General features: G+C 41.8%; 1 protein-coding gene across 2 annotated transcripts in view; it reads left to right on the forward strand.

Annotated features, from left to right (window-relative positions):
- vwde (von Willebrand factor D and EGF domains) overlaps positions 1-23,756 on the forward strand; it is a 47,530-nt gene that overhangs the window by 11,551 nt on the left and 12,223 nt on the right. Inside the window, exons 1-18 of one of the 2 annotated variants that reach the window (XM_028580191.1) lie at positions 2,111-2,518; positions 5,708-5,898; positions 6,706-6,937; positions 7,982-8,056; positions 9,448-9,677; positions 10,443-10,532; positions 11,424-11,574; positions 11,684-11,898; positions 12,080-12,153; positions 12,346-12,619; positions 13,756-13,952; positions 14,532-15,409; positions 16,119-16,255; positions 17,549-17,716; positions 18,455-18,559; positions 19,238-19,352; positions 21,463-21,713; positions 23,347-23,566. In XM_028580191.1, the coding sequence (XP_028435992.1) occupies positions 2,443-2,518; positions 5,708-5,898; positions 6,706-6,937; positions 7,982-8,056; positions 9,448-9,677; positions 10,443-10,532; positions 11,424-11,574; positions 11,684-11,898; positions 12,080-12,153; positions 12,346-12,619; positions 13,756-13,952; positions 14,532-15,409; positions 16,119-16,255; positions 17,549-17,716; positions 18,455-18,559; positions 19,238-19,352; positions 21,463-21,713; positions 23,347-23,566 (3,679 nt within the window). In that variant the 5' untranslated portion in view covers positions 2,111-2,442. Of the gene's footprint in view, positions 1-2,110; positions 2,519-5,707; positions 5,899-6,705; positions 6,938-7,981; positions 8,057-9,447; positions 9,678-10,442; positions 10,533-11,423; positions 11,575-11,683; positions 11,899-12,079; positions 12,154-12,345; positions 12,620-13,755; positions 13,953-14,531; positions 15,410-16,118; positions 16,256-17,548; positions 17,717-18,454; positions 18,560-19,237; positions 19,353-21,462; positions 21,714-23,346; positions 23,567-23,756 lie in introns of those variants that run through there. The other variant, XM_028580192.1, reaches the window with a different exon arrangement.

Below are 23,756 nucleotides of genomic sequence, written 5' to 3' on the forward strand. Positions count from 1 at the left end.
AAGAGCAAATTGCACAGAATGAGCTCATGTATGTAGATTAAAGTATCAAACGAGGCAATTATCCCCATTTATTTCCCACTATTTTTTGGAACTTGAAGGCTAAATCTCATGTTTATATGGTCTCTTGATGTAGATGTTTTCCATCTGGGAGGCTGATTAAGATTTAACTGCTGGCTGTGTAAGCGGAGGCATGAGCAGACGGGAGGTTTTTTTTTTTTTTTTACTTGATGGCTATTCCAGGCTCTGGGCAGGTTGATGGTCCAGGAGATTTATGAGGGAGAGGTTATATTCCTCCTCAGCCTGGAGTCAAACAGACCAGCCTCTCACCAAGACAGCCAGGCACCTCCATGTTGGGAGAAGACAGTCTACAACCTGCACAGCTGGCAGATTCCCTTTGGCTTTTCTCTAGACCTGCAGAAATAATGGTCCAAAGGTTTATTCATCGTTAATCACAGAATATTGTCTTACTGACTTTATTGAAACTTCACAGTTTACTTAAACCATCCATTTTATTTCAAAAATGGTCCTGCTGCTGTCTGCTGATACTTCAAAAAAAATCCTTAGTCTGAGTTTTAAAAAAAGACACAGACAGCACAGTCTCAACTTATACATCGGAGTGGATTATCCTGTTTGAACAAGAAAAATCAGCTCAAACAGCTCTCAGTTAGGGAAATTGTTGAAGAGCTGGAACAATTAGTCGGGTAGTCAATCATCAGAAATCTAATTGTCAACTATCTTAATAAATGATTATTTACTCCACAAGTAAAAATGCCAAACATTTGCTGGTAGCAGCTTCAAAAATGTGAGTATTTCCTGCTTTTCCCCTGTTTTATATATTTGTAAAGTGAATACCTTGGGTTTGGGACAAAACTGGAGATTTGAAGACATCATCTCTTGGGCTCTGGAAAACTTTAATGGGCATTTTTCATTATTTTCTTACATTTTATAGGCAACACAAGTAATAAATTATTCGAGAAAAATAATCAGCAGCTTAATCAATGATGAAAATAATTGTTAGTTTTAGCCCTAAATTGTTGTAACATGCAACACATTTGAAATAAAATGTGTATTCGTGTTGTTGGCTGTATACTTTTAACAATATGAAGTTTGCATGGGAGATTTGCAGTACCTCATCTATGGTTTCTCTTATTTAGGATAGAACTGTCCAAACTAACACACATCTGTGTTCATCTTCATTCAACACCCCTGCCACTACAAGAAATACCTCCCGAATTTACAGTTTATCACGAAAATTGAGCTATCACTTCCTCTGTTTCTTATTTCCTCTTCTAAAGAGATCAGTTTCTTGTCCTTGAAAGAATAATCAGCCTCAGCTCCCCAGCTCCTGCCAGTGAAACTTTATATCTGAGTAGCACAGCTGATGTTAAAGCGTGAGAATGGAAACGAGCAGTATGGAAAGGACCTGACTGTGATATCTGTCTTATCCAAAATCCCACTCTTTGGCTGAAGCCCTTTCCCTGAAAAATGTAGCATGTGGGCCATCTGTTTTAGTGGTTTGGAGTGTTGACTTATAAAGTGTAACTGGCTGGCCAGTAGTGAACTTCCATGATAAGATGATCAGTCGGTTTTCCCCCCTTTTAGAAATGGAGAAAACATTTCATAGCGGTAGCTCAGTCTGTAGGGAGCTGAGTTGGGAACTGGAGGGTTTCCAGTTCAAGTCCCCATACAGACCAAAGTACTGAGTGTGGACTGGTAGCTGTACAGGTGCCAATTCACCTCCCTGGGCACTGCCAAGGTGCTCTTGAGCAAGGCACCGAACCCCCCTTGGGGCGCCTGTCCAGCAGTCACAGCCCCCTCACTCTGATGGCTCTCCCATTTGTACATGTACAGTATAGGTCCTGAACATGTGTGTGTATTTCAGGCCTGTGTGTAATGTGTGTTCTAAACATCAAAGTGAAAAAAATTTAATTTCCTCCCGGGGGATCATTAAATTATTATTATTATTAAAGTAGCATAAAATACTCAAGTAAAGGAAGTATGGCTAAATTGTACTGAAGTACAGTACTTGTTGAGTACATGTAGTTACATTGCAGCAAAAGCTGAATCTGATGATACTGTGGTGATGATGTGATCAGAGGTGTGGAGCCCTGGGTCCTGAGAAGGTGTTCTACCGCTGATGCCCCTCCTAACACACTGTGAAGCTGCAGCCTGCAGCAGTCTGTGGGCAGCCAGCCGCTGCAGTCCGGCGTCTCGGATCAGCCGACAGCCTCTCCTTCACTCCGGCCACAAGTGACAGTGACAAGCCTCGAGTACCTCCTTTAGTTCCTCCGGCTTCACTCGTTTTGGTTCGGATAACGGAGACGACGGCTTTACGCTCCGGGCAGACGGAAAGGACTTTCGGTAGAAACGGTGCCAGTGCTCGCGCTCGGTGCTCGCGTTGTTTTGGGTTCGCGTCGCGCGCTGCATGGACGCGGCGGGACGATGAGACTTGAAACCGTTTTTAAACTTCTCCCGTGCGTTGTGTTTTTACTTCCTAACGCGATGCACGCTCAAACAGGTAAGCTCACCCCTCTTAGTCATTCACAAAACACTGAGTGACTTTTTTAAATTTAATGAGCACACATCTTGTTAAACTACTCTCTGCCGTTTTCCTCATTAAGAAAAATAATAATTTACAAACTAAAAAAATGGGATTAAAAATCTAATGTAATCACTGTATACCAAAAGAGCTCCATGTCCCCAGATTCCTCTGGTAGTTTTTCGTCCGTCTCATCCATCATGTAGCCTAACTGTCATCCAAGGACACATACCTCCAAGTCTCATGGTCACAGTGTTTATGTCTCTCGGGCCCGCTGGCTCTGACAGGCACACAGGATGTGGATTCTCAGAGTTCCTGTCCAAGATGATCAGGACTGAAGCAACCGGGTGTTTGAGAATGAAGGGTGTCGGTTGGGAGCTTTGACAGCCTCCTGTCGTCTCCTTCAGCAGCTCGTCTGCCTGTCACCGCTGTGGAAAACTCAGTCAGGCTATCATCTTTCACCTCAGGGCTAGATGGTGACCTTTTGGTTCTTTTTCTTCCTCATTGCTCTCACTTTTGTGGCCATGTGCCTTTAGGGTCATGTTTTAACTTAATGGTCACACACTATAAACCTTAATCCTCTCTCTCTCTCTCTCTCTTTTGACCTCATTAGTCACCTGTGTTCACTTCCTGATGTTGAGCCTTCGATGACATTGGTCAAACACATATGTAGATTTTCTGTAGGTAGACTCACAACAAAGCGTTCAGCTGCATCAATTTCAACTTGTCACCATTCGTCTGCTGCTATTTTTTCACGAATGTAGCTAGTCAGCTAGCTATGCAGAAAGATGACCCAAGCCCAATTTCCACAGGCCTCCCCCCCCCGGCATGTTAATTCAGCCACGTTAATGAGATCTCATCGTAAAGTCTTGATGATCCTCTCTTACTGATTCTTGCAGCCTCTGTACACTCTCAGTTTCAACCATGGAAATGGATCATGACATGTGGTCACGACAAAACACTGCAGTGTCATGTTCAGAGCTTGCCTTGACATCTTCCTTTGCGAAAGTTTGAAAGATGTTCCAGTTTTATGTTATTGGAGGCTCTAGTGACCCCAAAGCACTCAAACTGTGTGTTTAAGAGTCCGCCTTTAACCTTCTGACCTTAACTTTCTCTGTAGCCGTTTTAGGACTTCCTTTTCACTCAAGCAAAGTTTTAAAGGTCCCATGGCATGACAATTTCACTTTATGAGGTTTTTTAACATTAATATGAGTTCCCCCAGCCTGCCTATGGTCCCCCAGTGGCTAGAAATTGCGATAGGTGTAAACCGAGCCCTGGGTATCCTGCTCTGCCTTTGAGAAAATGAAAGCTCAGATGGGCCGATCTGGAATCTTCTCCTTATGAGGTCATAAGGAGCAAGGTTACCTCCCCTTTCTCTGCTTTACCCGCCCAGAGAATTTGGCCCACCCATGAGAGAGAGAGAGACATCATGGCTTTAAAAAACGAGCAAAGTGGCAGTTGGTCAAGGCCACACCCCCACCCTCCACCTTGCCCCCCCCTCTCTCCTCCTCAATAGCTACAGACACAGAAATGGCACATCCTAAGGAAAGCTAATTGTGGGACTGGCTCTAGTGGCTGTAATTCTGCACCAAGGCTGAATTTGAGGAAAGAGACTTCAGATACAGTATTAGGGGACCACTAAGGTCTATATAAAAGAGACTTCAGATACAGTATTAGGGGACCACTAAGGTCTATATAAAAGAGACTTCCGATACAGTATTAGGGGACCACTAAGGTCTATATAAAAGAGACTTCAGATACAGTATTAGGGGACCACTAAGGCCTATATAAAAGAGACTTCAGATACAGTATTAGGGGACCACTAAGGCCTATATAAAAGAGACTTCAGATACAGTATTAGGGGACCACTAAGGTCTATATAAAAGCATCCAAAGAGCACCATGGGACCTTTAAAGTCTTTAAAAAAAAGTGAAATACAATCAGGATTTACTTTGAATGATCCAAAGAAATAGTTGGTCTCCTACTTTAGATTCACATTCAACCTCAAACTGACAAGTTTTCTTAACGTGCTTATTGTAAGCAAAAGGAATGATGTTTCCAACAGATTTTTACCACAAGCTTTATGTTACAACTCATGTGAAACCATCCGCAGTCACGTCATGCCTATCATCTTTCACTTGAACTCTCAGGGTCAGGGCCAGAAAACCTTGCTGCAGTGCACAGAAGCTGACGGCTACTTCTTGGTTACAGCTTGGATCTTTCTTTCTCTCTGCTTTCACTTTTGTTGCCATATGCTTTTATGGTCATTGTTTAACTTCTATGGTCACACACACAGGAAACCTTAAAGCTTTAGTGCACAACTATTTAGTCTTAATGGGCGTCCGTTACATTCAAGCCACTGCCAAATGAGTTGATAGACTTATCAGCTAAATCAGCTTAACAAAACACTGTATTTCTCAGTATCGCTATGTTAACAAAATGATATTGGTAATTATCTCTTCTGAAGAGTCCATCATGTTTTTTTAATCCTCTGTGTCCTCCTTGGCTACTAGCAGCAGCGTGGAGGAGGGGTTGGGGTGGTGCGTAATCACCAGGGGCTTGCGTCATGTGGATGCTCCGACAGTGTTCTTGTCATTACTTGAAATTCCTCATGGGGGAGACAGAAACTACGCTCTATAGCTTTAAGCCTCTCGCTCTTTTGACCTCCTTGTGTCCACGGATGTTGAGGGTAAAATATCACCCTTCCCTAATTTCCCAATCCTGGTCGCAATTGTGTGTGCCACAAACCTCAAAGATTGATAGCCATTTTTTCAGAGGTCCGGAAACACACACGTGTGTCACTTTCTGCCATCATCAACTCTCGAAACGCTTAAGTTTCCCTGGTTTTGCTTCTTCATTTAATTACCATTTTGTTTCACTTCAGTCAGCCTATTTCAATTTGGTTTTGTGTCGTTATGATTTTGTTTTATAAAGGAACAGTTCTCTCTCTATAAGGAGCCAAGCTGTTGTCATCCATCCTCAGTATTAAGACCCAGACCTTTTTACTCACTAGCTTTGAAATTCAATTTGAAATGTTTATCCTGCATGCACACCAGCTGGACGGAGGATGTCCACAATTCACTATTTGTCCTGCAGAAAGCCTTCCATACATCTGACACTCTTGGTGTACATCCAGCGCTCATGTTGTCTCTCTGGCTGGACTTGCAGTGCCCCCTCCAGAGTGTGCATCGGGCGGCCACTCCATCCTCCAGGACCCCTACCGCAGCACTACCTTCAGCTCCAGCTGGTTGCAGCAGTCGGCCCTGCAGGACTTCATCTGTGACCACTCCCTCACTCCTGGGTGGTACCAGTTTCAGATCTTTGACAAGCCGGCCAGCATGCCCACCCAGTGTGTGGAGGTAAATGATCTGCATGTGTTGTGTCATCTATGTCATTAAAGGACCATTCCAGTCTAGTCTACAGCAAATCATGTCTACTTTACATCACAGCTAATCCACAATACTGTGATTTAGTTTGGATGTATTTTTTCTATCTTCCCAGACAACCCTTAATCTCCATTCATTTGAGTATGTTATAAAAATCAATTAGCGTGTGCGCAATACATTTGCACTTGTGTACACACACAGTTATCCGTGTGTGTGTGTGTGTGTGTGTGTGTGTGTGTGTGTGTGCGGGCGCATAATATTTATGAAGGAAAGTGCAAGGAGAGCTGGAATGTGTCTTATTTCCTGCGGGGGTTCTGCTGTGATGAGCCTGCAGGATCCATCTGAAGTGTCAGCCTCCCTCTGCCTTCCCAGGGCATCACTGCTCTCCCTGGGTGATAGATATCCACAGGAGTGGGCGGATGAAAAAAGAGTGGATCGCTGTGAACACATGTTACATAATAATGCAACGTCTTTATGATCATGGTGCATAAATGGCTGGATTTGTCAGACAAAGGATTTTTTTTAAAGGAGCATAAAATGCGACTAAGTGTTACAAAATGGCATTTTCAGATGTATGCTATATTAGCTTAAAGTGATTTTGTAGGCCTATGTTTGTGACATGTTTGCTGCAAATACTACCCATTTCTATTTTTATCAGGTGCTGAGAATAGCAAAAAAAGCTTTCATTAATATGTCACGTTTCACCTTAGTACAGCAAAGTAACTACAGTAAAAATGTGTGCCCTAATGTCCTCCCCTCAATGTCTTTCTAAACATCCAGGTGAACCACTGTGGGACTCAGGCTCCTGTGTGGCTGTCCCTGGGTGAGGGGGAGTCCCTGCCGGGGCCCCAGGAGGTGAGGCAGCTGACGGCCTGCGCTGCCTGGCAGCTCTTCCCCGGCAACAGCAAAGACTGCTGCATGTTCCGCATCCCGGTCACCGTTCGCAACTGTGGAGACTTCTACGTTTACCTGCTGCAGCCTACGCAGGGATGCATGGGATACTGTGCTCAGGGTATGTCAAAACAGAAAGTCCATTATTTTCTATATTTCAGAGTACAGTATTAAGCTTATGCATGACCAATTACCACAGAAGTAAAAGATCCATATTCAAATAGTCATCCTTATTATCCCTTTTTTTTTTGTTTGTTGCCAGTTAAGTATGTTTCACCTCTGAGATTAGATGGTAATACAGCACAAAGTAGACGTATTGTTGCTATAGTTACCTGCAGTTTAATGTACATTTGCGCCGATTTAGAAACGTAGTTAAAGGTGCTGTAGGTAGGATTGTGAAGATCCAGGACTTAACCAAAAAATTTGAACATTGACAACTTTTCAGCCCCCCCCCTCCTTCTCCTAAGCCCCTCCCCCCAAAAGGGAGAATGAATGCATGTGCATGAGCAGTGATTGACACGCAGTTAGACCAGATCATCTTTCAATGCAAATCAAACCAGCTATTAGGCTAACTGAAATAAAACCATGCCAATCTGTAGGTATGGTGAAGGCTATGTGATGATGTGGGGGAGCTATTTTAATTCCAAAGGCCAAGGGAACTTTATCAGGATGCATAGGATCCTGGATCCATGAAATAACTGGCCTTTAAAAATAAAAATCTGCCTGCCTCTGTTTTTAACATAGGGGGTGTCTATACTTACTGTATTTTAAGGAAGAACATTTATTTATTTACGATACATTATTGATTCACAAAGAAAATGGTGTCCTTAAAGGTTGGATTTTTCATAATTTTTTCAATTAAGGCATTAAGATCAATTTCCGATTTTTTTATTCCTCTTTTTAGTCAACTTTAGCATGGGTTCCTATACTCATGAGCAGCACTGTACATGTAGATCTTTAGAATGCAACAGAGTAGCCTAATGAGTGTGAGGCTTTATTTCCCTTTCTAGGATACACATAAAGACTTTTCGACATAATGGCACCTGTAAACTAAACTGCTTCCTAGATAAAGTCTTAAAAAACAACCTCACACAGTCTCTTCTCTGCCATGTAGTATATTCTATTATGTTAATTAACGTTGTTGCTCTCTTATCTGTCTTAACAGAGATGTTGGACATTTTGCCCACAACGTCGCTGAGCTGCGGCCCTGACGAGGTGAACGTCGATGGAACATGTAACAGTGAGAATCCTGCTGCTGTGTTTACGGCTTACTGTACGCTTGCCTCCTCGTGTTAGGTCAAACACCGAAACAGCCATGCGGTCAGGAATGCATGCCGGCCCCCTCACCGCTCCTCTTAACGAGCTGAGCATGTGTCCCGGCGTCCGCTGGGCCTCGTCGCCATGGTGACGGCCCTCAGCCAGGTCGTGAATTAGGCCCAGGCAGGTTTTAGGAAGCTGGCAGAGGTGGAAAGGAGGAGGGAGGTTTAATTAGAGAGGGATGAAATATCTCTGAATATGTTCATTAGATTGTTTTAAATAATGGAATTCAGGTTGCTGTGGTTCCCAAGCTCTCTTTTCTACTTTTAAGCAGGGCTTGCTAAATATATATAAATTTTGTGGCTTGAACTGCTAACAGTATATACATGAACTGCTAACAGTACATACATAAACTGCTAACAGTATATACATGAATTTATGTACCTCAGCTGTAGCTACCTTCCTCTGCATAACCATTTTCTGCATTTGTCAGTCATGATAAAGTTAAGAAGTAGAAGTTGTAATTGAAATTAGCACCAGTCTCCCACCCAATGTTAGTAAATGATGTGTTTATGTTTGTTAACTTAATAGCAGCAAAGCAAAATGTATGAAGTTTACAGTATATAATCTGGGTTAGGGTCTCAATTTCTTCTGAATATAGATTACAATACATGGATGCCTGAAAAAAGTGTGTTCACCACTAAACGTTCACTCATATGTGATAGTTGGACATTTTATTCTAAAAACATGGGCAGTCCATTACATTGGAGACCATTAAATAGGACTTTCCTCCAGATATGTGAACCTGAATGGGGTCTGTGCAGGCCAGCCCACAACAAACTGGGAAAGCCATTTCTTTATGGACCTGACTTTGTGCACTATCATGTTGAAACTGGGCCTTTCCCTAACTGTTGCCACAATGATTTCTCTTAAAGGAGATTAAGGGTCAACGCCTACACCATGAAAAACAGCTCCAGATTAAAAGAACAGGGTGTATGGAGACAGGGTGTCCACATACTTTTGGCCACATGCTGTACTGTAAACTCAAACCATTAATGAGGTTTAAAAGGGAGCCTGTGAGTGAACAAACCCTTATGCGAGAAGGTGGAATAAATTGTTAAATCTAATTGCCAACTGTAACTTTAATTTAACTTTGACATAAGACAATGATTTACACGTACGTACTACACAACAAAGTAAACAGTAAATGGCCTTGATTTCTTAATAAAAGCTGTATTGGCTTCCCTTTTCACCTCTGTTGTGGTTTTTACACTACCAACATGCAGAGGAAAAATATTGCGTAAATACCATCTAATCTAAAACACATGTTAGACGCCACTAATCTACCCAATCGTTGTGCTTCTCTCCTGTCAGCAAAGCAGCCTCCCATTCCACCTGCACCAGTGATTGTCTCAGAGGTGACAGGAAAGTCCATCTACCTGAAGTGCAGCTTTGGGAGCAGCTCCAACAGCTCTCTGGGTTACGTGGTGGCTTGGTCCCGCCTCTCACCTGAGGGCAGGAAGGAGGAGCTCAAACAGGAGACCACCATCCAGACCACCGCCTTTATCGAGCTGGACGGCTTCAACCTCCGTCTGGGGGACAAGGTTATTCTGTTTAAATCAAAAAAGCTATTATTTAAACCTGTCAGCATGTGGTTACGTTTTACCAGGGATTCCACAGTGTCTTAAAGAGCCCCTATTATACTCCTTTTCAGCATCATATTTGTACTCTTGGGGTCCACTAGAATAGGTTTACATGCTTTGATGTTCCAAAAACATATTATGTTTCTCATACTGCCCATTGCTGCAGTGCGTCCACCTCCACCTGGGCTGGCAATGACATCATTAATTGAGGAATTTCAAACAGGAATGTTTGCGAGCCGTTTTAAGGCATTTGAGGAAAGTGCTGTCTGTGGAAGATAAAGCTCTATTTGGAGTGAAATGTGTTTTTTGTAATTTGTACTATATAACACACTAAAATATGGGAAAAATTTAAAAAAGCATAATAGGGGCTCTTTAAAAAAAAAAGTCTAAAATTTCAAAATCAAACTTTAAGGCCTTAAAAATTATTAAATTCACTGATGTATTGTGTTATATGAGTCTTAAATTTCATTCATAATGGTCTTAAAAGGTTTTGGAAAGTCTTAAATTTGACTTAATGAAAGCTGCAGAAACCCTGTTTACTGTGCATTGGTCATGTACTGTATGTGTATGTGACCTGGCCTTAACTGGAAATCCTTTTATTCATCCAGGATTTCTTCCCTATGTGGTTCCTTCTGTTCCTTCTCCATCACTCTCTCCCTTTACTTGGTAGGCATATCAATTGCAGATTTTCTTTAAAATGAGACCACAAATCTCTCCCTCTCTCAGATTTACTGCTCCAGCGTCAGTTTCTTCCTGGACTCGCCCGACGTCCGTAGCGCTTCAGTGGAAAGTCAGGAGTTCTTTGCTGGGATTATGGTATAGCACAGTATTCTATAGTTTTATAACTTTGTGTGTCTTGTCTCGTGATGAACAGTAAGACGATGATTATATATTTGTAGCGAAGAGAGATCTTTTGTTTGTGCAGTTCTATGTTTTTGCATGTATGTCCGTGGGCTTCTGTCTGTAGGTTTTTATTATATTCCTGTGTGTATGTGTGCATATATATATATATATATATATATATATATATACTGTATACTTACACAGAATAAAAAGTGACTGTTCTGTTTATGGTATACTGTATATAATGTATTTAAATATAGATAAATAATTGGTATAAGATTAATACCAATCTTATGTCTGTGCGTTTGGTGCTACAGCCAAGGGGGCAATTAGCTTAGTTTAGCTTAGCTTGGAAACTGCAAGCAGGGGTAAACATCTGGCCTGGTTCTGTCCAAAGTTCGAAATATGCATATTTCCCAAAGTTATATTATAAAGACAAAAGATGTTATCTTGCTGACCATCAACATGGATCAGAAATAAAAATCCTACTCAAACAAATTTTTTCTTCTATTATTTAATTTAGATTTTGATGAGACAAGTTTTCTCTTCACCATATTCTTTGATTACTTTTTTTGAATGATAATAATTCATGTAAAAAGGGTAGGTGTTATAATCTTAGGCTTCAGCCTACACCTTTTTGGTCCTGTCCAGTGTATTGAATGTTGTAAGTTACAAATGACCGAAATACTGTAAGCTAAACTAAACTAAATTTAAGTCTGTTAGCTAATGCTCTTACAAAACCTCTTTGGCTGAAGAGATTATGTATTCCTCCAAGAAATATCTCTTTCCCTAAAACCTCTCCCTCTGAGTGCCATGTACCTGTGACAAAGGTTCTATGATTGCTTTTATAACTGTTTTGTGCAGCTAAGGCCAGAGGTAAGCAGTGTGTCTGAGGACGGGAGGCTGTATGAGCTGGTGGTTGAGAGCACAGTTCCTGTCCCATGTCTGGAAGAGTCCTCCTCCTCCTCTACAGAGCAGTGCACTCTGTCTCTGCAGCTCAGCACAAGCAGTAAAGGTGAGGACTTACAGCAAGATAATGACAGATTACCCCCCACAATTTCTTTTATTTTCTGTTTTTATCATCATGCAAATAAACCGCACCTGAATTCCTCTTTGTGTTACAGGTGATGGTTTGTTGGGTGCAGATCTGTCTCTGTCCTCCTGTGTGGTGGATCTGTCCCGGGGCCCCTGTAGGAACGGGGTTTGTAGTCGAGCTCTGATCCACTTCAGCCCCGTCACAGACTTTGTCAAAGATGGCAACAGGACGACTCAGATATCTGTTAAAGCCATTGTCACACAGAATTTTCTCTGGAGCGGATACTCACCAGAACCTGTTGAGGTAAACAGGTTAAATAGTCCTGGGTGGGGGTTGAAAATGTTCTTTTAGTGATAATTTGTTTTAGTGATAATAAGCTCTTATTTCTATTTAACCCTCTTTGTAATACCAACTGTACATTCATGTACAGTAATCATGTATCCTATTTATTTTAAATAGTTATTACACTGATGTGTCGTTTCAGATAACAGTGAAGGATGTTCCCTCAGCCTACTGCTACTCCTTCACTGATCCTCACATGATCACATTTGATGGCAGGTACTTCAATCTCTTATTCAGTTTATCTGGAAACATCATTTATATGTATTATAAACTGCAATTCAACAGATTGTGTTATGTGTGGACATTCTAAATTGTCCATAGTGAATGTTTTTTTCTGTCTGTAATATGCTAATATCTCATGGTCTATAAAAGAAGGGCTGGAGGGCAAACAATTCTGTTTATTTACAGGTACTATGAGAACTTCCAAGTTGGCACCTTTGTTCTCTATAAGAGCATTTTGAGGCCATTTGAGGTCCATGTTCGTCAGTGGGAGTGCGGCAGCGTGCTGCACGCCGCCTCGTGCGTGTGCGGCTTCGTGGTGAGGGACAGCGGCCACGTCGTCGCTTTTGACATGTGCAACGGAGAAATGGGGGAGACCAAACCTCACCTGTCCGTAAAGAACAGAGACTTGAGCAAGAGCGGCATTCGCATCACAGAGTCCTACCAGGGACGCAAAGTCACGGTGAGAGAGGGCGAGTCACACTCACTTCAGCAACCTGTCTACAGATTACTGAAACAATATACAGTACAGCTGAATTAATGTAGTTATGCTCTACGTGATACACTCTTCATACATAGCTTCTATTTCATAAATCACAACATTATTTAGGACAAGCAACAACCTGAATAGATCAATCCGTGTATAGTTCATTCATTCATTATTCAAACCAAAACAGAAAAACCAAAACATTTAATGTTTTTTTTCATTTTTCTGTTTTAAAAACCAGAACGTGTATTTTGTTAGCTTGTTGGTCTAGCTATATGTAGAAATCCTAGAAGCAATCTAGCAGCTACACTGACAGAAGGTAACGATATATTCAGATGTGTGGCTAACGTTAACGTTAACTTACTAGCAAACGTTTAATAAAAAAGCTTACGTCCTTACCTTGAAAATCATTCAGATTTTTTCTGACGTTAGGTCTTCTGCTTTTTGAACCCCAGACGTGGTCTTCCCCCGAAATAAAATGAACGTTTTCATTTTCTGCTTTGCTGTCAGCTGGGAGATGAAACTGCGTCTGATAGTGGGCGGGCTCACATCTCCTAGACGACCAACCATTACTCCAATCATTAGAAACAGAAAGAGAATATTGGTTTTTCTGTTTTTCTGTTCTGCTTTTTAATACATAAAAAGGAAGAAAACATACATTTTTTTGGTTTTTCTGTTTTGGTTTGAAAACCGAATAATAATAGTTCATAAAATTGTTCAATTTTGACATCATGTATATTTACATTATCATAATTTGACCAACACGTACATAAAAATCATTGCATTTTAGGGGGGGAAAACAATAATATTTACAGTAAATTAACTATGACAATTGTAAGTTTTTCATACAGGACACACTTTAATGCCTACTTAAAGCCCCACCAACTTACAGAGCACTTCCAACTCCATTGTTCTCTCCACCAGGGGGGTTCTCACTTGATTTATGCTTTGCCAGACATGTCTGTTTATTGAGAAAGGTGTAGAAATCTGCACGCAAGGAGCCGCCAAGACTGCCTTGGTATCAAAATGTGACTAACCCATGTAAAATCTGGCATGTAAAACATGCTCTCTGTCGTTTTGTGTGATAGTCCTGAATCATTGACTGTTTGCAGATGACCTTCTCGTCCGGAGCCTTTGTTCGTGCAGACGTGTCGGACTGGGGAATGAGTCTGACACTGAGAGCTCCCAGTTCAGACCGGAGCCACACTGAGGGCCTGTGTGGGACCTACGACGGACGGTCAGACAACGACTTCCACTCAGCGGGGGGCGCCGTACTGGAGCACCTGCACGCTTTTATCTCTGAATGGAGGTCAGTGTCTGTGTCAATATCATCATCACGCTTGTCGCCATTTTTTGTTGCTATTTTTCAATGAAGCTTGGCAGCTAGCTAGCTATGTAGAAATGTAATCCTGCCTGCTAAACTCTGATTGGTCAAGTGTTTCTCTAGCGGCGTTTACCAGCCATCAATGAGCACAGCGCTAGACCTATTTGAATCGCTGAAGATGTGGCAGGGATTCAGCGGTCTGGAACCTGGCTGGCAGCATATTAGCTTTTGAGCTATTAACTATTTAGGATGTCTATACATTCTATACAATTTTTATACAGTCATTCAGTAGCCAAGCATCTTCTTCAAAGTTTTATTCCAGTGTACTCCATCTCCAAAGAGCCAGGCAGCTTCACCTGGGCCACAGATCCCAGGGGTCACAAAGGTTCACTGTGTGTCAATCGGATGTATGCTATTTGATTATTTGCAAATTTCTTTAAGAATTTATACTGCTAATCACAATATCAATTACAGGAGCCAAGCGCCCCCCTATCAGGCCATGCAATGACCCTGCTGTCAAACTCTGTTTCCTCCTCACTGACATCTCCTCCTCCCCTCTGTCAGGCTCCCTCCAGGCAGCAGCCTGTTTGACACAGTGCCATCCCACCTGAGTACCTTGAGACCCCGCAAGTACTGTAACTGTCAGGCAGAGCCCCGCCTCACATCTCCCAGAGCCCGATCTCAGCCAGTCACATCCTCCGACCCCACCTGCTCTCATCATGGCTACGTGCACCTCCCCAGTGTCATCCCCACTCTGGACGTCACAGCTGAGTACATCGGCTCGATGGAGCTACTCAGAGGTGAAGGAGGCGACAGACAGCCGCTGCCTCCGGGTCACTCCAGCCAACACACCCGGGATCAAGGTAGTGATGCGGAGTTAAGTGAAAGAAGCTTCTCCTTGAGCGCTTCCAGCGATGGAGCTTCAACCTCAGCTCACCGCAGAGGCAGGCGGCAGAAAAACCATTACATTTCTAACTCTCCGCACCAAAGCCTCAGCCAGTCTGATCTGGAGGGCTTCACCTACTTTTTCCCAGAGGACCACGAAGCAGCAGTTCAATTAGATTCCTCCCTAACATGGCCCACACATTCTGGCTTGACCGAGCAGCAGGCCAGGACTCAGTGTCAGCAGGCTGTGGCGGGCTCCAGCATAGCGTTAAGTTGTGCGCGCCTGTTAGAAGAGTCAATAATTAGCCGCGTGATGGCTATGTGCGTTACCGACCTACAGCTGAAGGATGAGCAGTCGTGGCTGAATGCAACTTTACCGCTGCTGGAAAATGAGTGTGAGAGGAGGCTAATGGAGGAGAAGAGGAGAGAAGAAGAGTACAAGGATGTTCTGGCTGTCCTCAAATGTCCCAATCTGTGCAACGGGAACGGCCAGTGCTCAGAGTGGGGTTGTGTCTGCTTCCCAGGATTTGGGTCATACGACTGCAGTGTGCTGTCTGGTAACATACTAAACATACACTGACACAGACGTTGTAGTTCTATAGAGGTCTTTAATAAAGCCAATACATCAGCCAACATTAGCTTATTGCAGACATATCTATATATAAGTAAAAGTATGTAAGTATCATCAGGAAAATGTATGTTAAAAGTAAAAGTACTCAATGCAGAAAACTCCTCACATTTTAGAAACTGCAAACGATCAAAACAGTTCAGAGTTTAATCGGCTAATCATTTCAGCTGGACTTGTAGGCCGTTTTATTGTTGGGTAGTTTAATTTATAATAAAACATCGTATCTTATGTGCAAAAATCTTAATTTCTAAAGAAACTAGTAACTGAAGCTGTCAGATTAATGTAGTGGAGTAAAAAGTACAATATTTCTTTCTCTATGTAGCGGAGTAGAAGTAGAAAGTGGCATTAAAAGAAAAGACGCAAGTAAAGTACACATAACTCAAATTTGTACTTAAGTACAGCACTTGAATAAATGTACTTGATTACATTCCACCACTGACCTACACCCACAGCACAAAAACATTTTAAGGTATGATTCTAGCGTTGTTGTAATGCATTCAGCAGTTACTTGCACATCTATCTTTCCACAGGACCTCTATGATGACAGACAGCATGGTTTGCGAGACATATGGTTTGTGATGTGCAATAAATTCCCAGGGCTAACAGTCCATGTCCATTTTGTTGTTGATGTTGTGAAGACCAGATCCCAGAGATCGCTGCGCTGGAGACGGAGGGTCTGTGTGATGTCCGACAGCGAGACTGCTCCACCGTCCAGGTCTACGGTCAAGGCTTCAAGAACTCCTACGAGCTCAAGTGTGAGTTTGTTAAAGAAAAGGTACTTTGCTTTTCTTGTTCTGTTTCCTAATCTCCTTGTTTACAACATGGCTTTGCTGTGCATGCTTGCTCTTTTACCTCAAAATATTGAAATCGTTTTATACCTAGGAGTTGTCAATTCTTTCTTCAGTTGTTGGTCGTGGAACTACAAACTGCAGGTTATGATATTGTAGCATGAAGACAACAGTAATTAAGCTCAGTAATCTTCAACTTTTCAGTAGTCTGGCTCTGCCAGACCATCCGCATGCTGCGAAGCGGAGGAGGGTCTGGCATTTTGTGATGGGAGAAAAACGTGCTCTGGTTTATTGGCATTTCTTTAAACCAATCACAATCGTCATGGGCGGTGCTAAACTCTGCATGGAGCCCCTGAAAAATAGTTGTGCGAGAGAAAACTCAGATTGGACAGACAGACTAGCTAGCTGTCTGGATTTACCCTGACATCGGGGAAAATACATGCAATACATTCCGGCGGAATTTCCTGCGGCACCGGAGCAATCCCGGAAGTGGAACGTCAAGGATATAGACTAACTTTTCAGATTATTTTTGGGGTATTTCAGCCTTTAATTAGGAGAATAGGATAGGACAGCTGTGGACAGGAAAGGGGGGAAGAGAGAGGGGGGGGGAGACATGCAGCAAAGGGTCGCAGGTTGGATTTGAACCCTGGGCTGCTGCGGTAAGGACTGAGCCTTGGTACATGGGGCGCACACTCTACCAGGTGAGCTACCATGGCGCCATTAACACCGTTAACCTTCTGCTCAATTAAATTGCCTCTGTCTATCAAAGTGAATGACCAAACTAAACAAGTTTCCTTTTCTGTATTGAGACAAGGAGAAACGGACGCTACTTGGATGTACCTCCAGATCAAGGACTTGCTGTAGCTCACCATCCCGCTGTATCAAAGTAAAATAAATAAATTAATGCGGGGATGTAATTAATGATGATGTAAAATAGATCCAATTAGTGAAATCTGACGCTGAAATCCTAAAACTGCGTCCGTATCTACTGTGGGACCCAAGTTAACCCGTTGCCATCCCGTGCCTCAAGAATAAACCTATCTTTACAATGCACTATTCCGATCAGAATAAAGTTGACCGATGTCAGCTTGTGATCGATACAGGTATACGCATGATCGTTACACCAATATATTCATCTGTGTTTCTGTTTTCATCTTTCTTTAATTTTCCCTACTTTATCATTTCTTTCTATCCTTCCCTCTTCACTAATGTCCCTCTCTCTTTTGCACCTCCTGCCACTCATGGCTTCCTCCCTCTCTCCCTCTGTGTCTCTCGTCAAGTTTGACGATGGGGAGTGGGTTCTGGACGAGCCCCAGTTTGTCTTGGCCATCTTTCTGGATGTAACGTCTCTGGAGTGCCAGCTCCCCCTGGAGGACAGCCGCTGGGCACCTGCAGGCCTGGACCTGGAGCAGATGACAGACAGACCCCTGGCCCGCTGGCAGATCAAAGTTAGTCACGTCTCCAACCATTCCTGCAATGCACACTGCTGAAACTGCTGTAAAGAAGAAAAGAATCCTGTCAAATTGATACTGATCTCCTTCTCCCAGGCTTCTCTCTTTGAACCCTTCTTAAAACGAGGGATTAGCATGAAACTTCTGTTATTTTTTTGCAAGATATTTCATCTCCCAATATGAGATTATACAGTAAATCTGCACTGAAGTAATGAAAAGCAGACCGATGTGTTTGCTTATTTTTATTTGCTGGCTGCTGTTATGGAAAGGGTCCACAGAGTGCAGCTGGAGTTTTTCTCCAGCTTCGACGTAGTTTAGGAGGAAAATAAACTCAGCAGTGTGAAACACGGAATGGATTGGTTTACTTGACTGCCAAGCGCACAAAACCAAGTGTGCAAAGCAGTAACAAGCAGTTCTAAAAAGATGAAATAGGCTACATCCCTCATGAGGGAGGCGTTAATACAGCACAGGTTAATTAGATGGTAAAATAGTTAAAATGCAGGTTCATTTTTCATACATACCCAAGCAGTTCGATTTGCTACACAGGAGAGCATTTATCACTGAGGAGGACTTTCCCAGTATCACAGCACCTGCAGTTTGAATTGTTTCCAAAGTCTACCTGAGAGACATTATTCTCAGATCATACCGACTACGGTTCACCTCATTGCAGTTCAGTTTATTTGTTTAATGCCTTTTCCCAGTGATCCACAGTAATCAAGCTTCTGCTGATGGCAGGTTTCCAATGACGGCTACAGCTACAGTAACGCCAAGATACTGACTGTGTATGATGGAGCCTGCCAGATCTGCAGCCTCAACGCTGAAGTCCTCTGTACCCTGAGGGTAAGACAGCTTTTCTGATAGTGATGGTGATTCAGTACATGGATCCGAAAGCAGCAACATCCCAAAGATAAATGAAATGTTGTTAGCGTTGAATATTTCTAAATTCAACACATTATATCTACTATGTATTTATGATGGGATGATGTAGATTTTTATTATTTGTATAATTAAGTGTTTTGTTGTGGTTATTCCAGCCATGTTTTCTGCAGGAGAGTGAAAATTCATCATTCAACTATGATATACTGTTGAATATTTTCTATTGGACAATTTAGATTTTTGTTATTTGGGATAATTGAATGTTGTTTTTAGATATTTTTTGTTTCTACACAAATGTTTCCTATTTTAGAGAGTGAACATTCATCATGCAGCTAGTACAACCATTGATCTGCTTGTAATGTAGTGTTGCTGAATGTATGAGGTATCCTTAAACACAGGAAATAATTAGAGTGGTTTTCCTCAAGCCAAATGTACAGGTTGATTTTGTCGCGAGTGTTTCAACAAAACCTTTCTTGTTCTCCTGCTGCCATGTTCTGCACATGCTTTCCATAAACCCATGTAGCTCACTGATGTAGGTCAGGGTGGAGCAGCATGGTTTACGTTCTGAAAAGCAAGTTTGTTTCAAAGAGAAATAAACACTGAACATACATGTTTTTGTTGTTTATCGTCTTTGCTTCCCAGGAGAAAACCTGCAACATTGATGGCCAATGTTACAGGGAGGGGGAGTCCAATCCCAGCAGCCCCTGCCTCACATGCCGCCCGGACTCGTCCAAACACACTTGGTCCATAGCGGAGAGTATGTACATTCTAAATGTCATCGCTTCTCATCTGGTTTGTCTCACAACCCAGTATGGCTGGGTACCAAATTCAATACTTTTTAGGCACCGACCGAATTGCCTCCTTAGTATCGAGTATCGAAAAAAGCCTCTTCATTCATTACCAAATTTCAATACCAATAAGGAGTTAATCTCATCAGCGTCAGTGAGCCAATAAGCATGCGGCACGCTTCTACCAAGATCTCATAATACTTGTCATGGCCGTTTAACGTTAAACGTCGTAGAGGCATGCAGGAAAAACTCAGAGACTGGGCTCACGTAGTAGGACCTGAAAAATAAATCAAGGATGTGTGCCTTAATGTTGTAATTTCGTTTTGTAAAAATGGATTTTATGAAATTGGTATCAAATAAAGTATCGTTCAGGAACCCGTGTCAAAGTCACGTTTTTGGCATTGGTACTGGTATCGAAATTTTTGGAACGATACCCAGCCCTACAGCTAAGAAGTCTAGACGACAGTAAACACTGTAAGATTGAAAAAGTTTTTAGCGTGTCCCTTCCTCAGTAGAGCTGATGTTGGATAGCCATCACTGCGTTTTGTGCCTGGTAGTTGCTCAGGGCTGTTTGTATAATTTGTCAGCAGCTCTGTGCAGATTGGAGCCATTGAAGTTCACTTCTGTCCCCCAGCGTTGATATGAGGACAGCTTACCTCCTTGTCACGCTTTCTGACCGACTTTAATTCTTCAACTTAAAGTAGGTCAAATGCTGCTCCGCTCAGTACAGAAGAAACAACAGAACATGTAGCATTGACCTAACCCACATCAAATCTGAATGATAATGATAGCAGGACACGGTGTGATTGAAATTCCATCTACTCACAAACCAAGCTCATTTGTTCATGCCTGCATTTAATGAATGATTAAGAAATATATTAAAAGGTAGAGCCTGATCTATACTGGATTTTTAAAGCAGATACTTTAGAGTGAAAAAATCTGATGACATTATATTGGCTGATAGTCATTTTTTAACAAACAGCTTTCATCAGAAAATTCTTAAATGTAGTTCTTAAAGAGATTCAACCTGAGCGGGGCATTTTACAGTTGAAAATAAAAAACAACAACTCTAAAAGCAAATATTGTAAATTCTAAACACTTAACATCTCTGGAAATTAAATTAGTATCAGTAACTAATCAGGGGTGTTGTGGTGGCCTCTCTCTCGCTCATATAACTTCCTGTAAGCTCTCTACTGACCCCTTTGAATAAAGGCAAAAATGCCCCCCAAAATTTTATCAATATAAACTATGAACAAGAAAAAAAATAGTACAAATATACTAAAATTAAGATGAGAAATATAGAAGAAAAATAATAAGAAATATATATAAATGCAGCTGAAAAAGCTAAAGATGAATAGAGCTATTATAAAACTGCTGAATTAAGTTCTGTGTAGTGTAGGTAAGGCTGTAATATGAACATTACATTCATTGTATTTTTACTCTTTTCATTTGCATTTCCTGGACTACAATTTCTTATCATTTATTGGCTAGTCTATGTCCACGACGTTCCACTTCCGGGACTGCTCCGGTGCTGCTGGAAATTGTGTTGGTGTTCTAAACTCTGGTGGATTTGTGAGGACTCTGGTTAACTGCTCCTCAGATCTCTGCAGGGTAAATCCAGACAGCTAGCTAAACTATCTGGCCAATCTGAGTTTTCTGCACAACTAAAAGAACTTTTGAACGTACACATGTTCCACCAAAACAAGTTCCTTCCCGAGGCTATTTTGCAGCGGCACCGTGGCTCTGTCCGGCGCTTAGATTGGTTAAAAGAAATGCCAATAAACCAGAGCACGTTTTTCTCCCATTCCGGAATGTTGTGTGGACTAGCCAGACCCTCCTCCGCAGCGCTGTGGAGGAAGGTCTGTCAATGCAAGACTATTTATTGGCCAATATGAACCAATACAGACATGTTATTGACAAGCTAAAACCAGAAGATGATAACTGTCTGGCCAATGTAATGTTTCGGCTCTGCTAAATCTACTTTTCTTCAGCTTGTAACACTGTCTATCACTCACCACATATTAACCCACTCATCGGTTTTATCAGTCTCCTGCTTATTCCCTCCTTTGTGTTTCCCAGAGAACGAGCCTCCGGTGCTCCAGTCCTTGCCGTTTCATCTCTGGTCGTTCCAGGGGGAGAATTTAATCTACCAGCTACAGGCTCAGGACCCTGAGGGCTCAGCGGTGCACTTCACCCTGGAATCAGGTCCTGAAGGTGCATCTCTGTCTCCGGCCGGCCTGCTGATGTGGAAGACTGAAACCACAGACACACACACTTTCCAGTTTAGTGTGACGGACGACTGTATCGCTGAGACCAGAGCCTCCATACAGGTAATGCTGGGCTTGTGTTTCTTTTGTGTGTCATGGTGTGACCTGAAACAGTCCTTACTTTACAGTTTCACACCCACTAAGTACAAATTAGGCCTGAGGATGAGTATGTGTATGTGTGTTTGTGAGGTGGTACAGTGATGTATACAGTTAGTTTGCAGTTGAGTGAAAAGTTCAAGTGGCCTATATTTTAAGGATGAAAGATTTGACCAAAAGTTGTACATTTCAATATAATCCTCTGTTTAAATATTTCTGTTGACATGTTATGTTCTGTTTCTGGGGATAAATGGATCATGAAATATGGGGATGCCGTTTTTTTCTGCATTTCTTCTTTAATTCTTTAAAATGTTAAAATCTTGGTCTGTTTATTTATTTTTACAGTATACTTTTTCCCATTTTAAAAACCAGAAGCAGCTTTTGTGCTGTTGGTACAGTTAAGTTTAACCAGAGTCTTCTGAACAGCTTTAATGCAGCAGTAGGTCTTAATTACATGCTAGTATATTGAGGGTGTGTGTCAGGTAAGAGGTCCAAAATAGGGGACAAATTTGGGGTCTCCTCAACTCCATGTTCCAGACTGTTACTAATCCGGTTTTGTGTACATTGTGTGTTTACTTGAAAAAAAGTCACAAAAGCAAGAAAAACCCAAAGATGTCCGAATGCTTTCTGAATCTGCATTGATTTAATTTGTTTTGTCCCATAGTGCAATGCACACAGGAAATAAGAGAGCTGCTCACAGCTGCAAAACATTCAGTTTCAGATGCAATTACAGATGGTGGAGAGACAGCTCCAGGGACTACACGTTACGGATTTCATCTTAAATATGTTCCTTCTCTTCTTTTCTTTGCCAAGTTAAATTGGCAGTGCTGTTCTAAAGTCACTGTTTGATTGGCATGCATCATAGTGCATTTCCTGTTTATAGTAGCAATAAAGAGGTAAAATACTTTGACTTTGATTTCTTTTAAGCTAACTGTATTTTTATGTATGCAGCACATTCTGTATAGAAGTTGTATGTAGTATGCAAATATGACTGCTTTGGGCAGAAAGCAGGAGAAACAATGTTAACGTTTTAGAAGATTTGATCTTTTCTATTTTAGCAATTGTTAATGAGAAATGTGAGGTAAATTAAGTTACTCATAGCTTTACATTTTGCTATATTTTTCCTATTATTATAATGTTTTTTCTTAGCCCTGTGCTCAGCGCAAATCTGTCTAAATGTATGTGCGTGTGCCATAATCTGCTCATTCAATGAAGAGATATTTACGTGACTGTGTTCCAAGACCATGTACTTAATGTTTGACAGGAAGAGTTATGAGAATATAAAAGAATAATATAAAAAAAAAATTGAGAATATAAAAATATGAATGGCTACTTTAGGTAGCTTTTGAATATTTACCAGAGTGTGCTTGTTTGATTATCAGTGTATTTGTTTATTTATTTGTTAACATATCATTCTCCTCTTTATTTACTGAGTTTGATTTAAATTACTGGGCAATAAGTAATTGAAATCTGTCCAGGGGTCATTGTTTGATAAAGAAAGTCCAAAGAACACCTAATGCCAGACAAATGAAATACACCATCACCAATATAAAACATTGTTTTCAGATTACAAACTTGTTTCTTTCCCCCTTTCCTTCAGGTGTCTGTGCGCTCCTGTGAATGTCTGAACGGAGCCTCCTGTGAAACCAACGGCAAGCTCCCTGCTGGCACTGGGGAATACTTGTGTGTGTGTCTCCCTGGATTTAAAGGAGAAAGGTGTGAGGTGGACATTGATGACTGTAAGCCTAACCCCTGCCGACTGGGCCGCTGTATTGACGAACCCAACTCCTTCTCCTGTATCTGCCCACCTGGAATGACAGGTAGGGATCACCCTGCAGATCTGTTTCCTTCAAGCCACCCAGAGGAACAGGCTGAGGCAGAGTGTTTTGGTTCAGGAGTGGATTCGTTTCATGCAGGGCTGCATTTTGAAGGGGGTCATAAAGTGATCTGGGACCTTATTTACCTTTTATCGATGGCCAGTGGAATTACAAAAACACTGATTCTTCTGCA

This window comes from Perca flavescens, chromosome 6 (assembly GCF_004354835.1).
Source record: "Perca flavescens isolate YP-PL-M2 chromosome 6, PFLA_1.0, whole genome shotgun sequence".
NCBI classification, from domain to species: domain Eukaryota; kingdom Metazoa; phylum Chordata; class Actinopteri; order Perciformes; family Percidae; genus Perca; species Perca flavescens.